Source organism: Pyxicephalus adspersus, chromosome 1, assembly GCF_032062135.1.
Source record: "Pyxicephalus adspersus chromosome 1, UCB_Pads_2.0, whole genome shotgun sequence".
In the NCBI taxonomy this organism is placed as follows: domain Eukaryota; kingdom Metazoa; phylum Chordata; class Amphibia; order Anura; family Pyxicephalidae; genus Pyxicephalus; species Pyxicephalus adspersus.
In genome coordinates, this window is record NC_092858.1 from 31,551,205 (window position 1) to 31,568,235 (window position 17,031).

The 17,031-nt window shown below is 38.4% G+C and overlaps 1 protein-coding gene across 1 annotated transcript in view; it reads right to left on the reverse strand.

The window, feature by feature from the left end:
• The window catches only part of DDX10 (DEAD-box helicase 10), a 123,871-nt gene that overhangs the window by 41,684 nt on the left and 65,156 nt on the right, over positions 1-17,031 (reverse strand). Inside the window, exon 8 of the mRNA XM_072407585.1 lies at positions 14,509-14,565. Coding sequence (XP_072263686.1) covers positions 14,509-14,565 — 57 coding nt within the window. The remainder of the gene's footprint in view (positions 1-14,508; positions 14,566-17,031) is intronic.

Here is a 17,031-nt window from a genome sequence, read left to right on the forward strand (position 1 = left end):
ATTATAACTTTCCTGCACACAGTATTCTTACAACATATTAGAATACCAGCCAAGAATAGGTCAAATAGAAAAATGCAAGCAAGTCCTGCCATGGCCTCTTACTGTTCCCTTCTAATTCATATATCTGCTGCAGACTTACTAGCCACTCACAAAAATATAGACAGCGAAGAAAAAAAAAAACATTATTCCTGTAATCACTGTAAAATCCTTCCAGTTATACAGTTATACATCAGATAGCACAGGACTGTATGTGGGTATACTGCTGCCTACAGAAGCTATGCATAAGGTTTTTCTAGTGGGTTTCATAAAAATGTAAACAAGGTTTGGGCTGCAATTGTGCTTTATGTTTACTAATGGAAATGTGTGCTTCAAACTCTGTGATCCCAAACAGATTTCATTTTCATGGAGCCTTAATTACCTGCCACAAGCGACATTGGGCCTCCGTAATTGAAAGGACTAAAATCCAATTAATGAAAAGGTTCAACCAGTAAAGTAGGGTGAGGAAAAAGGGGCTAGATGATGCAGGACATTCATCAGCCAGAAAATGAAGCATGCTCTGACTTGCTGCAGCACTAAATGCACACTGTGAGACTCTTACAGGGAAATCAGAGTAAGCAATTTCAATAAAGTGCAATGCTAAAACGGAAGGCAAAGCTACTTAAATGCCTATGGTTTCAGAATAGGATGTCCAACAAGCTCATACAGGTTTGACCTGCCAACAACATTTTAGCCATACAGTGATCATTTTACATATTATACACATTTCATAGTACATTATTCAGAAAGCACTTACCACTTAGATTGTCAGAACCATTATCTGGAACAAATGACAAGAAATTTAGCTAATGGCTAGGTCTATGGATTGGGGGTGGACTTCTTGACATGCATCACTATACCCAAAAGCTTTTGGGCAGAATTTCACTTTAATAAAGAAGGGAATCCTATCAGCAATTGAACCAAAACAGAAACATGACATGTCAGGGAGGCCATCTGAGCTGTGCATTACTTATGTGAATAACATAATTACGGTAACTTTAATGTTTGTAAAACTGTATCAATCCACTGATCTCTTTGCTCCTCGACAGAATAATGCCCACATATGTAAAGAAATTTGTGACTAGCAAAAAGGAGGGGAAACGCACTGGGAGAATTCATACGTGGGATGGGGCATGTTATGTAACAGCAGATTAAATGACTGCAGTCATGGTAATTACAACCAAGTGAGAACATAACACCGCATTCTCAACAAAAAAAGGGAAATGTCAAGATGAAACTAAAAACATTTCAATGCCATGGTATATTTACTAATTTTAGTATTGGAAATTATAGGCAGTAACCCTATAATATGCAGTTACAAGATGCCAGCATACAGTCAGCAGAAGAAATGTAAAGAAAGGTCAGACCAGGTTCCTAATTACAAGATGTGACATGCAAGGCTGTTATGTAAACCTCAGGCTTCATGTACTCCATGAGATGGAAGATCCTTATGTACCCATCTCAAGAAATGTTGATTGCCTTTTGCCAGTTCTGTGAAATGTAGTACTACATTTCACAGAAATGGCAAAAGGCAATCAACTGCTAATGCACACTAAGAAATTGTTCCAGGATCGGCTTGGGAAGATTGAGCTATAGAATGGGAGATACACAAGTGAAAATGATAATCTACAAACCAGTGGTTGCCAAATAAAAGGATATAAAGGGTCTCAACTGCAACCCCTGACATCCCCAAAGATGAAGGTCAGACTGTGGGCATGCTAAAGGTTTGGATACAGGAGACACACAGTAAAAAGACATTGAGATCCTGGGGACATGCTATATGAGGCCATCAGAGACCCTTCAATTACCTCTATTACAGATCAAGGTTTCTACTACTGCTACTGAATACTACGTCCCAACAGTCAAACCAGATTGGGCACTGGGACCATAGACCATTTTCCCTAGCAAACATGAGAAACCAACCACACAACTCAGGAAGGATTTTTTTCCCCTGTTGGAGCAAATTGAACCAGGGTTTTTGTTTTTTGTCTTCCTCTGGGTCAAACATGTCTAAAGGGCTTTTTTACCTGAGATATATTTATTTCCCCAGTGGCTGAACTTGATGGACTTATGCTTTTTTTTTTAAACCTTACTGACTTTGTAACTTTATAAATATGTAACTCATTATGGGCACACCAGGTTCAGAAAGTAGGAGAAAGTGGAGGAAGTGATGACCCCTTTACCACACTTTAGCCATATCTAAACACAGTTTGGTTTATTTTCACAATGTCAAAGCACTTAGGTGCCTGGTTAAGCGATAGCGGTTTAGGCTCAAATTCCAGTTTGCCATGGTAGTCCTGTAGAGCTGCTAGTGGACTTCCAGATATCTATACAGCTATACTCAAAGGAGCATACACTTTTTCTATCTACAGATCAAGTTTGGAGGAAAATCCTTTTCAACAAAACAAAGCAGCAATGGTGCAGTGGCAGAGGAAAGATGGGATTTATAGAGTAAGCACTAAAGCTGTAATATACCATATGGCGTTTGTGCCAATGCTCTTTCAGATGCCTTTTCTTTCCTATATATGTGTATATATCCTAATTTTAGCTTTGAAGACCAGATGAAGGAAGTGTTTAAGGTCACTATAAATGTATCCAGGGTCACCATTTGCCTTAAAAATAAAAGGAATGTACATTCCTACAAATCAAATTAGGGAAGCACAGTGAGGTGCATGGTGGGGGTGAGACAACCTACAGAAACTAAAATTGATGCTTGAATGGCAGTGCTGCCATGTTTGAGGGCTGCCAGAATGTAATAACTAAAGGTGCCTGCAATTAAATGCTCCTGTCTGTTTACTACATTCACCTTTATAACAGCTAAAGTATATACCATAAAGCATGGTTCTTTTCTCCATTGCAGCTTCTTATGGCTAGACATATTAAGAAAGGAGACAAATAGGTTGCGATCTTTCAATATGCGCACCCTTAAAAGAGTTGACAGTTATACTTTTGGTATGACAGCCACATGAACAGCGGTGGTCAATATGCTCGCTCACTATGTGACAGCTAGAAGAGCCCTGAGGGAATTCATCCGTCAGCTAGAAAATCGCCTGTCATAGACAGAGATGCGGTGGGAATCTTATTTATTGAATGGATCATACTGGAAAAGTAATTGCCACCCGTAATTCACCACAATGAAGGATGATACATTGCCAGCTGAAGAAACTGCTAAATTTTAAGAACAGTTCAAGAGGGGAGGGGGGGCATGTAACATTTGCAGCATTCCCATTCGGAAAGATGGAGAGTTACTGGTATATCTTAACAGATGATGTTTATAAAAGCTGCCTACAGCCTATTTACATGGTCTATTAGGATTAAACAAAACTAAAATATATAGCTTAAACAACTAGTATCCAGGCACAACAGTCAAAATGAATACAGAAGTAAAAAATAAATGTCATGGAGCCACCCCTTTACAATTGTCCCTGGGGCTCATTGCTACCAAAACAAAGTCAGACTGGCTGTCAAAATCCCTGATTACTGGACATTCTTTGAGCTATCCAAACCTGCCGGCTACATGGCTTTTCTCATACTCCGTGCAGAATGCCCGCAGCTGAAACAACAGTGAAATTGGCTGTTGGTGATATTTTGTTTTATCAGAGCCAAATGTACCTCTAAACTGTCCATAAAATTAATTCTAGAGAATATTTCCAGCCACCAGGCAAACATCCATGCATAGTCTCCCACCATTCAGAATTTGTAAATGAAGACTGAACGAAAAGAGGAGGGTAATATAATCCTTCCATGTGAACGATGGCTCCGAATGAAATATTCTTCTGTGTGCAGTGCCAAAAAAACTTATTTTAAAGTTATTTATATCCAACAGCAATTAATACATTTTACTAATTGTCTGAAATGTTTAGTTAGATTTCTGAACTGCAATACATTTCAGATTAAATCCTGGAGAGCTGTGGCCAAGGGGAGATTAAATGTATGCATCAGGTGGTGGTACTACATAGACAACCGCATTCCGTTGTCATCTATTACTCCATTCACGGTTTGTTTCCACACACTGTGCACTAATATGGGCACATATTATTTTACTGTAGGTCAGCACCAGAATTTTTTTTCTATTGATTTGTTACAGCATATTGGTAGACACAAGGTTATGTTTCCTCATCACAGCCTTCAAAAAGGAGAACAGTAAGTGGTAGTGATCTCATAAATCATGAATTGAATTCAAGAACAATTTATTGCAAAATGTAGATTTTTCAAAGTATTGCTAAGGCACAAATGCTATTTATAAATAATCTCTAAAAAAATAAAAGCAGGCAAACTTTTTGAGTTCATATCTATTTTAAGGTTTTAGAAAGCAAATGGACAGCATAGTGGCTCAGATGTTAGCACTCGAAGTTCTATGGCCCAGGTTCAAATCTCGGCCAGGACACTCTTTGCAGGGTTTCCCCGTGTTTACCTGGGTTTCCTCTGGGTGCTCTGGTTTCTTCTCATATTCCAAAAACGTGCAGTTAGAATAATTGGCCAAAATTGGCTTTAGACTGTGTTAATGACATATGACCATGGAAGGGACATTAGATTGTGAACCCTTTTGAGGGACAGCTAGCAACAGGACTATGGACTTCGTAAAGCACTCCGTAAAATGTCGGCACTAAATTAATACTGGATAATAATAAAATATATAATAAAAATACATCAATTGAAAAAATGCAGCATTTTGCCAATGTGTAAGGCAATGCGCGGCATTTGCATCGTGGGGCACTGCATTGCCACCTACTGTAGTTGCTTGTTGGGGTCCCTTTCTAAATAATTGGTCCAGAACACAATGAATTGTGGTAATACATGGTTTACCACAAATTACTGCAAGGCATAGGTGTACTACCAGCCTAGGTTCGGATTTGGGTGCAGGTCCAACAAATTCATCAACAATTTAATTTAGGTCCAGAAAGTCTTAGTACTAAAGTGACATGTACACAAGTAAATGAATAACGACAAACATAAAACACCAAAATAAGAGGAACATCATTAGGCAGTGATGCTTGACATTTCTAAGCCATGTCAGCCTTAGCAGTCAGTGGTTAACCTGACCCTCTTTAAAAGTCCCTTGACTAATAAAAGTGAAGCAGGAAAACGCACACTTCTGCACAAAGTCCCCTAACGATACTAGTCCACCCGTCCAATCACAAGAGGAGACTGCGATAAAAGGGAGCGGAACAGGCACACTTCATACAGCTCTTTACGTAATGAGGAATTAGTCACTTTTAAGGCAGAGACACAAAAACATGGACAATTATAATCCTGCCGAGTCCAATTTACGCTTTTTAAAAGTGGAATTTGGAAGTTTCCTTGGTTACCATTGAAATATTTCGACATCCTTGTAGGTGGGGGACACCACTGGTGTCCACATCTGTTTCTTGCTCTCCTGAGCATGCTAAGTTCGTTGCCATAGAGCCTGTAACTGAAAGAGGGAATTTTCTTTTTTTTTTTTTTTTTTCACATTTTGTAGGATGTTGCTATTAGGGGGAAGATTTATTATGACTGCATGATTCATGCTATTTTGTTAGGTAAACATTCTAAGTATATCTGGCTTTTGTGCGGGGTGTAAAAGGCTAATACTATCAGGATTTGATCCAAAAGCTTAAGCAAAATGTACCTGCATCTATTAGAAATAATCGCAGAACAGATAATAAAGGACGTTTCATTAAGAGCTCAGGATGAACCTAGAGGGGATCTGTGGCCAAAAAAAGGCAGGCAAAAGGCAAAGGACTGGTCACGGATGTTGCCTTATTGCCAAAGTACATGCCATGCTTTGCACCACACTGTGTCACTGACTAGTGTTGGCCACCTTGGTAAAAGCAAAATTGTGCATTTTGTTAGAGCTATCCTTGTAGTGGCTGGTGGGGTGTACATGGTTCTTCAGGTAAAGCTTCTTTTTCAACAAGCAACCTGATAGTGACGTCAATAAATATCAAAAGACTACCATTTGTAGGCATTTTTAAATAGTGTAGATACAGCTATGAGGCTAAAAAACAGTCATATTTGAGGATGTGCTCTGATAATTGTTAAGATTTTTTTTAAAGACAAAAGTAATATTCAAAGTACTGCTCAATACAACAAATCTTTGAGTGATGTGACAGTGTGTCATATTGTACGGCTGGGAAGGTTCTGGATAGAGTCTATATAGCAACCAGGATGAGGCATTTTACATATTAAGGCTCCATGAGAAGAAAGTATGGTTTCTGTTGGATAAAAGACTTTTGTAATAGCCAGTATTGATGGTCCAGGAACCAGCCAGGGAAGGATGGGTGGGTTCCTTGGCCACCTTGTCCATGTCTGGGTCCTGAGGGCCCAGGTGCTCTGCATGATGATGACTCTCTATGGTTCTGAACAATATGAAATGTTTTTCATTAATTAGCAAAAGACTAAAAATAAAATACCTAGTGCCCATTTTGGGCTTTTTTTATGCATTTTTCAGAATGCTATTGGCACCCTTTGATTATTAAAAGAAATCCAGGAAGGAAGCTGCTGTTTGTGGTTGATATATAGGAGAAGGTTGGCACTCCAAATTTGGTTTTTGTGCCCATCCCTCCACTACTACATGACGTCTGACAATGCAATTTGCACAATCAAATAGTAGCTCCTACGGCATCACAGAAGCAAAGGTCATTTTTTTTTTTTGGTTTTGAAACTATTTTTCTAGAACATGTCAAGAATAAGAAGAAAGTGGATACATGTGGAGATTATGCCAAGCAGATACAAAAGCATCATTTAGTACAGTTATGTTTAATACAATTCATTCAACGCACAGTAATATAATTTACATAATTCTTCTCATTATCTCCTTCCAATGTCCTGCAAGGCAGAAATAACACTGGGCACATACAAAGGTTTTATTTCAGATAAGATCTTGGAGACCAACAAAACCTATTAACTATGTAATGCAACCGGCTGAATAGGACTTTAATAGATTGGTATGGCCCACATGCTTTATAAATGACAAATTACTCTGATTTTACAGATCAAATCTAATGCAAAATTTAATGTTGCATGGGCATATAGAAACAGAATTATTGTGCATAAGTCACAGTGACCGCTAGGTGCTCCATGATTCTCAGGGAGATACGTGTCTTGTTAAGGCATATGCATCTCCATACAGCTTACCGTATAACAGATATTTCCAGCAATTACAAAAATGTAACTACAAACCTCTCTCTCACCCTCGAGAATTATTCTTTGCTTTACCTTGTTCCTGTGGAATCGCCTTCTAAAAGATGTCTAAACGGAGCATTAAATCTGCTCTTTAAAAATCATTTTGAAATGATGACTAAAATCGGGAGATTGAACATTGTGAGACAATCACGGCTTTACTTTAATATAAAGAGCTGTCAAACTAACAAGCATTGGCAATGTCAAAGCTAACAATCACCTTCTATTCTGGTTGTACAGAAAATAACCCTCCTTGATTGTACACAAACTAAATAAAATGTTTCAGCTTGCTTTTCTAATATTGTTTTTTAAAAATGTAAACATGGCCGTAAATTTTCCAAAGCTATGTATTGTAAGGGCCTACCTAAACACTCCATATAATGTGCATTCAGACAGGAACCTCCTTTTAGTACACAGCTGTTGATCTACAGACAATCAGGCAATTATTAATAATTAAATACAAGCGGACTGCTATGTGTATGGTAAACTAGCTTGTAAGAGCACCTTGTCAGTACCAAATGATAATACCTTCCCTGAGCTTCCCTACAGCTTAGTTCCTCCAATGGAGCGGAGGATCCAAAACCCTATGTAGGCCGAGCTCAGAGCTAAAATAGGGTTTAGAACTTCCTCGAGTGATAGGGATTGGGCATGGCGCTTGGCCTTGTAGACTCAAAATCTGAAAGCTGGGAGGAAGGCACAAGCTTTAAATACTGATTGTTTGTAATGGGCTCCGACTCAGCAATATGTTTGTAAGATAATGTACCCCTATGTCTAGTCCTAGTAGGTAAAGAGTTGGATGGAAGTGATGGAATCTCCTCACTAGACAGTGTAAACACATTATACACAGACTGGAACATGAATGGCCAGCTTTTTAAAAAGCAGGAAGTACAGTAGAAGCTCAGAGGTGGGTAAGGACCTTTGCAGATGGTCAAAGTGACTGATTTTGGTGACATAACTCAACTTACCCACCAATCTGTACCACGGAAGAATAGTAAAAATGCTCAGAGACAGGGTGCTGCCAAACGAATGTGTTTATATTTTTCCAGGACCACAGCCAAAGCAATTAAAAAGATGAAAATATGGCAAGTTTCAGGGAATTGCCCTGCAGCGCAGCCATGTGCACATGATGAATACCAGTATAAAAATGCAGCCAATTAGCAGGCAGGCTGTGTATGTCGAGTCAATTTCATTGCAAGATCTTTAGGTTTGACTGATGTGTACCTTTAAATGCTACTACTGAAATTGGTATTCACTGGCAAGGCTGCTCATTCAAATCACAGGAAAGATGTGACTGGCATTTCCAAGAATGTCACGTAGTGGTATCTGGCCGGGAACCTTAGATCCTACGGCAGGTTGCGAGTACCTGATCAGACACAGGTCTGACATCTGTGCAGAAACAATTATTGCAGGCTTTGAAGGATATTTTAATGCAGACTAACATCTGTTCTGCTATGAAATCTCAGATCCATCTGTAAGAGAGGTAATAACTGATAACACTAATTGCTAGCTAGGAGTCCATTATAATGAATCATGCTCACTGTAAATATAAACTGATTTAGAGAATTCACATTTTGTCTTGCTTATTACTACAGTGTCTGGCTGAGCTTCACCCTCTCCTCCATTATTTTTATTCTTTTTCTACAGCCATGCCTCTTAAAGCCAAATGGCGCTTTTAAAGTAGTCCAGGTCCTTTAATAAAACTAAGGAAGTTTGCAGATAAATTCTTTCACCTTCCTACCTACTCATACGATCCTCAGAGAGCTGCAATGGTATTGTTAACAGTTCTGCCATGGTTATTTGAAAATGGATCCTGAAGACAAAATATGCTCTCTGCATATAGTATTATTCTTAAAGAAGAATTCCCAACAACATCATCTTTTGCATATTTGTTGTGCTAGCTTACAGCTTGTCAGTAGGAATGAGAAAGTAGAATGCTCACCGTAACTTTATTTGCTACCATATATTGCACCTACCCCCTTCAAATTTTCTGTTGTAAATGTTTCCAGGCTATACATGAGGCATGTGCTAGATAGAATGGGGGGTTTAGGGTGGCTGACAATATAAGTCAATGTTCTCTAGTTCTTTTTTTCATCTACAAACAGGATTTAGGTAACCCACTTTCATATGCATTGCCTAATATGCAACACAGCTTGTGTCTTCTGCCAATGTATAAAACTCCACAAAACTAATCAAAAGATAACATTTAATTCACCAGCCAGTTTATCAGTTTCAGGGAGGGGGAAGCAGCTCCAAAACAGACACTGCATTCCACATTGGAAATCTCAGTGCCCAGTTTCATGTCTGTGTACGGGGCCAGAAGATACGGACAGCTGTTTACATCATCACCAAAGTCCGTTAATATAGACAGCAAAGTCAGTCATCAGATAAGCATTAGGCAAAAATGATAAAGCTGGAACAGAAAATAGAAGACTCAATTGTATTACTGTGCAGCAGCAAATATCTGGTAGGCCCACTTTAATAATATAAATAGCTGTGAAACTATTTCTCACATCCCATTTGTTGAAGCCATGCCGTATTCAGCAAAGTCCTCAACATCAAATAGCAGTCTCCACAGGTAGCAAGCATTTCACACTGTAATAGAAACTTTTACGACGTCCATCATCGTGACAGAGCATAATTCACAGTAACAGGGAAGGTGATCTCCCAGCAAGGGAGGAAAAGCTTGTTGCTGCATCTGTGGAAGGATACAGGTGGTTCACCTTAATCTACATTTCTTTATTGCTGATGTACTTCAAAGGAGTAGCCCCCCTAAGACCTTGTAACACACCGTGTCGTATTTTGATCACTGCAAACATGCTGCACGTAGGTGGGACTCTATTAGAAATAAGAGATGCTGATATCATAATGTGGATGCATAGGGGTGCCTTGTATTCACCATGGGATCCATTTGCCATTAGCTGCAGCTCTTCCAAGACTTCCAAGTTATGGCTCATTCACACCATAATGAGCACACATTTTCGTGTGTTGATATGCAAAGTAATAAAATGAAAAAGCAACCCCTGTGGATGGGACCACATTACCCAGTGGGAGGACAACCATCCAATACACTAGGAATATTCAAAAGTAGAACATTGGAAAAAGTAGCAAAGGTAGTGGTGAGAGAAATTGGATGGGTAAATGTTAGAAGAATTTCCTTAAAGCTGATATTGTTTTTAATACATACCTTTCTTTTGGTGCTGCAGCTTAATTACAGGGTCCTGCAGCAATCTGCTTCAGTACTCCTCTTTAAAAACCTTCACTCCCAATGCATGGGGATTTTTTGATATTTGCACGTCAATGTGGACAACAGCTATTCCTAGTCTTTATTTGTATGCAGACTGCTCTAGGTAATGTCCACATGAAATGCTGAACCTCCATAACTGATAGAACTACAAATCCAATGAATTGATAGGGTGGGCCAAGGTCAATCATAATAGGAAGGGATAAATGATCCTGGATGTCTTCTAGCCAGGAAATAAGCTGGGCTTGCTTCGGTTTCTCATGCACATTATGAGAATCCCAAGGTATGAAAGAAATCAGGATTAGCAACATCAGAACAAAAGAAGGAAAGAAGTCCATTTTGAATGAAGCCCCAACATGCCTCAATGCAAAAAAAATATTTGTGCATGAACTCTCTTTGGCAATGTGCCCTGCTATAGTTTCTAGTTGTCTTGGGATGCAATTAGGATAATTTGCAACTCACTGCAAAGCAAAAATATGAGCACTGGTGTGTACTAAACCTTTTGACAAAATTTTCATCCAAGCCTCAGGATAACACAAGTTTTCATCCGTATCTATATCCCTTTACTCATTGCTGGCTTCCTTCTATCTGTGGCTGCTTTGCACTTCTCTGGATGCATGGCCAGTTACTATAGCCTGGCAAGTATTACATTGAAATCCAGTGGTTCACTTTATCTGGATGGAGTGACAACTTTCTTGTTACATGACAAGCTCTCTTTTAAATACATTTCCTAATTCCTAATTTTCTTTAGTTGTTGCTGTCAACACTGAGCGTTAACGAGCTTCACGGCTTGATAGAATAAATAATTGTCTCCAATATCACTTGGATATTTTTATTTAATCAAACAGCATGAATAAAATGTGTTTATTTAACCAGCAATGCTGTCAGACCAGCTAAATAATTGGAAGTCTTTCTGAATCTACTTTCCATAATATCAGAGCCTGGTGGTGTTCTAGAATTACTCTGAAGAAAGTCAGGAGCCATAAAATCATTAATGAACAGCTATGCTGAAATGTGTTTCTACCTCTAGTTACACCGTTCTTACACCCGCTCAGAATGGGTGTGTTTTTTGTGCAGGCATTTTGCATGCAACATCTAAGGTTGTTTTTGCTGTTCAAACACTTCAAAGACTTGCATTCAACTACTCATAAAGCTTGTGCAGGTGTTAATGAGCTTTTGATGCAGTCATTTATAGGAGTTCTTAAAGTAAGTTACTTACTTAACTGAAACACAGCTTTTTTTCTTTTTTTCATAAAGCCAGAACAAATGCCTATAAATGTCTCGACAGGCGTTTGCGTCCACGTGAGCGTTTTTTGCCTGAAAGCGATACTGGACACCTAGCTGTGCAGAGTAGGCATCCAGGAGCAGTTAAATGCCACGGTTTTTAGAAGCAGGTCTAAAATGACTTATGGCATGTTAGAAACGTGTGGAACTGTACTGCAATACAGATCTAATGCACATGCATTGCAGAGCACTACAACTCATGCTAACACAATGCTATACATTGTGGTGTGCTGGATACAATTTGCTGTATGTCCATTATTTTCCTTGCACTGCAGAACACCTGATTGACTCACATGCTGCTTCTCCTCCTCTCTAAGCTCCACTGTATAGTAAACATAAAAGGGACTAATACAAAGTAAAATGATCTACCTAGGTTGCCTGCAGTTAAAGAAATTTATTGGTGCATGGATGGTTACCTTGTTACCCCGGAAAAAGGCCCTAGCGTGATTTTTCCATATTTTTGAGGATGTTCGAAACATAAGCCTTACATCGAAAATAAGCTACAATATATATAAATACATGGACAGGAGGTGCTCACTTAAGGAAAGCGCTATTGCTAGACATGAGAAATTGGGGCCAATGGTTCCAAAGGAAATGGGGTCACAAGAAATTCAAGACGGAATTCAGGGTTTGGAGAGTTATGATGATGTTCCAAAAGATGATGACATGACTGTATTAGAACAAATGTTGATTTTTGTTCCTGAATATCACAGGAAATTCATGATGGATTTCAGGATTTGGAGAATTATGAGGATGTTCCAGAATGTGATGACTATTTTTGAATAAATGTTGATTTTTTTGTTCAAGAATAAATGTTAATTGTTGTACATGTAAAAAAAAGAAATCCACTGAAAAAAAGCCCTTGTTTGTGCATGTTTTGGAGACAAAATAATATAAGACACTGTCTTTTTTGGGGAAACGGTATAAAGCTGTATTCATTTGTGCATTCATATATATCTAGAGTTAAGTTTAAGAATAGAATATTGTCCAATTACTTGCAATAAGCCATGAGTATTCTTAGTTACTTTGCTCATATTCTCAGCTGTCAAATGTACTCCTGTTGTAACATTAATAATGGCAATCAATTCTTGTTCTTTATACTAAATGCTATAAAACATAAACCCTCTGTGACTGCATTGCAAATCCCCACTAAAACTTCACATTCAGAATTATTGTAACAAGACAAAGTGCTCTTTAATAGTTAGAAGAACAAGTCTCTATTTCTCATGATAGGCTAATTATTCCCCATTTCAACAGGACTGTACAGGCAATTATCCCCTCATTGTTCATAGCACTTCGGGCAGTGAGAATGGGCTGACAGAGATGACTGTGTAATCGCTAGATGAAATTATATAAAGATGTGCAGAAACAAGACCATGGGAAGGAACACTGCTGCTAATATCACCATCCTAAATGTATCCACTGGAAAGGTGTGCACATTGTATTAGTGTAAAGGGGGAAGAAAACACAATCACATTCAGTTTTATACATTGCGAGAATTTAGACACATTTTATTGCAGATACTTTACTTCTTAAGTCTAACAGAAACAGAGACTAATTATTCCAATTTTCTTGTTGATATGGCTAAAATACGCACAAAATTAAGGTTTGTCCACTGCTGCCACAGTAGTGCAAAAAAAAAAAACATACTCTACCCCCACAACTTATATTTATTAGCCCTGTACTGTAATAAAAAATTTCTGCAGTCCCAGTTTCAGCTGTCATGAGTTCCGTGCTATTATATTATGACAACTCGCCCAATATCACTATTATCAGCATGAGTTGTGATAGAAATGACAGAACCTCCAGTATTACCATCATTATACTAGTACTGTAATAAGAAAAACTGCACACCTAATATACTCATTATCATCCCCCTCTCAGTACTGTATTTCAGGTCCACAGCAATCCTCTCTGGCCAATGAACAGCCAATTCTGCAAGCATACTGGTACATTGTCTACAGTGTCCCTTGCATTTAAGACCATTTGCAGCAGCGCCCCATAAAAAGCCAGGCAATAAACAAAATGCCACCAGGTGCCATGATGAATTTTTTTTGGCATAAAAAGAAAGATTCAGCACATCTTTTCTGACAAAAAATTGTGTCTCCTGGTGACTTTTTTATTTTATTTATTTTTGGGGGGGTATAAGGCCAACAATGTTTTATAAGAGCAAAATCTTTTATTGTGACACTACTTTTGTACTCCAGCCAGAAAGTTATCCTAAATTAGCTTAAAGTGAGTTACTGGTATTCCACTGGGGCCAGAATTCAGACAGCACCTTTAGAGCCACTGACAGTATATTTCCTGTAGCCTGTGCTGTATACATTCTTTACCAATCAATGCAAAGGCAGGACTGAATCTGAATAGTGGCTTGAGCAATTTGCAGTAATGACTTTTATTTGACACCAGACAGTTTTTATGTGAAAGACTATTTAATGTACAGCGCTGCATAATATGCTGGCGCTATAACACATCCTGGTAATAATAATGTGAAAGACACCAAGGAGTCTGCCAGGCAATAAGAGGAATACCTTGCTGACATCACTTTAAGGAGAACAAACAATATCTGCAAAGGACAATTCCACCAATCATTACGCAGTCAAAGCAACATAGTAACAAGTCCATCAAGTTCAATCGATATATAAATATTTGTCCCTTCATTGTACTATACAGGATCTGATCATTACAAACAGGGACTCCATGTTATTGACAAAGTTACAGCACCACAAACCATTTCCCAAGTGACCAAACACATCTGTCCATACAGCAATGGTAAATGTTCCTACCCCTTTGTCTCGCATGCTTGCTTCTCTTCTGGCTGCTTTTTCCTTCAGTCGTTTTTCCTGGAAAAGTAAGAAATATGTTAGAACTATGGTTACTACAAGCATTTTGAGATTGGAGTAAGGCATGGTCAGGGCAACAAATAAAATCATTTACACCCCATTCACAATTCAGCATAAGGATCCTAATAAAAGAAACTCCAAAAGGATTTAAAAACATAGCATCCTAAAATGTACAAAAGGATTTTGATTTTACTGTTGGAGGATTCTAGATCAAGAAATAAATGTACAAAGAAAGCATGGTAACCATGTCTTGGACCTGACCCCTAACAGTGTTTTGCACTGCAATGCGTCAGGATCTGAGCAGACACTGATCACATCATCATGGAGACAATCTTTTATCATTATTGTCCATTTCCCCATCACTCTTTGTTCTCTCAGCAGTGTGCACAACACTAAACACAATATACAAGCTCATTAAATGTGTTCTGATTGCTGCAGCACTCATCATCAGGTTCCTTCCTCAATCACACTCTGTTCTTGTTCTTGTTCTTCTGACCCGCTCTGCTCCAGAACCCAATAACTGCAGTCACTCATGGCCAAAGGCACAGTGTTTTTCAACTAAGATAACTTCAGAAGCCCAATGAGGTTTTTTTTGACAATACCGGTGCAGCTTTCACCAAAGTACAAGCTGAAAACATGGTCTTTGGGATGCCTAATGACATGCTTGTAAAATAAGTGTGGGAACCCAAGCATGCTTATAGTGTTGGAGATGAAAAAGCAAGTTGAAGTTGAGTTGAGCACCTTTATCCAAGTTGTCTACTGTGCTTTTTTTTGTGTGACTTTTTCTGACTGGGGTCACAGGTAATGGGCACAACAATAGAATGGATCAGACCATAACTAATTGCGGTGTATGGATGGTAAAAGAAGTAGACAGAATAATGCAGGTAGAATCTGAGCAAACACACTTACAAGCAGATAAACCCCTAACTATATAAAATGTAATATTGTTTACAAACACTTTTTAGGAAGAATAAACTAGTACAAATCATACAACAAGAATAAAATGATAGGAATGAAAAAGACATTAAAGTGGTTCAATGTATTAATCAGATAAACATATAAAGTATTGGTAAACATAAAAAGATGGTATCTATTAGCCTAAAGTTATCTGGGCACAAAGGTAAGTAAAAAAAAACTTGCACCACAAACATAATAATCCTTCATGCAAAGCTGACCAGGCATCCCATATCTCAAAGTCAGTACAAGGAATTATTAATAAGATGGAACATTTGTTCCATGGGAATATTGGTATCAATAGTATTCATATTGGTATTCATTCTAGCAAGAATTTGAGCAAAAGGAACAGAGGAAGAACACTAATGCAAAGCTATAGCCATGCTAAACATCGTGTACAACAACTATTTAATAAAATAGGAGACACAGGGGAGGGGAGCATATAGTAGACAAATAGGTAATGCAAAAACTACGATAATTGAAGGTACATAAAAAAAAAAAAATACAATGATCACTTGATGAAGTAGGTAGAACAAAAACAAACGTATTTTGCCAGTGATTAACAGCCACTGTGAAATCACCAAGTCATAAAACACATTGCTTTCCAGCCGTTGATCACTATAATTTGACAGTGATCACAAAAAGGCTACCTAAAACACTGCTTTGTCATATCGATTTTTCTCTCTTCCAAACAGCTGGAGGAAGGAGACTACAACCCGATGCCGAAGCTGTTTGTAGTCGATAGTCAAAAATAAGAATTTTGTTTTGTGACATCCTTCCTACAAGAAAAACATTCCCATCAGCTCCAGTAACTTTAATTACAAAAAATTAAACAATCTTTAAAGTCAGGGTTGATTAAGTGTAACACAAGTGTGCATTTGTGAAGGTCACAGTCCTTTCGTAGAAGTTATAAAACTATTAGAGTACAAAAGCAGAGAGGATGTGAGAGTGAAGAGAAGTATTGTGTGAGCTTTCTCACCCTCTCCTGTTCTCCAGCCATGTGCGTTTGGGATGATAAGAAAGTATCGTTTGGTGGAGCAGCAACAAAAGGCAATTTAAATTCTGCCGCAGTATGCAAGGAGAAATATAATGAGATATCCAATGATTTATTTCTTCAATTTGCAGTAAGTATGAGAAGGGAAACTGCCGCTACATTTATTGTAGCAATGTCTGAGCGTTACAAATGCAAATCTCTTTGGCGTTCGTGTGCTCACATAATTGTATTGTGTGTGATGGGGAGATGAGAGCCCGAAGCACTGTAAGTTGAGGAAACCTGCATACCACTCACTGTGGCTTTCCCGGCAAACCATTCCTATATGACAGCAATACCATAGGGTGCTACACTAGATACATAACAGGATCAGATTTGGCCATGGCCATTTGGCCATCTTCTGTATTGAACGGAGTGCATCAGGTATCAATCACTTTGGGTGAACTTCCACCATATTGTTTTTGGTCAATTATTTTAAATTTGCCTAATATAAGTATATCAATGTTTTTTTTTGGTTCCTA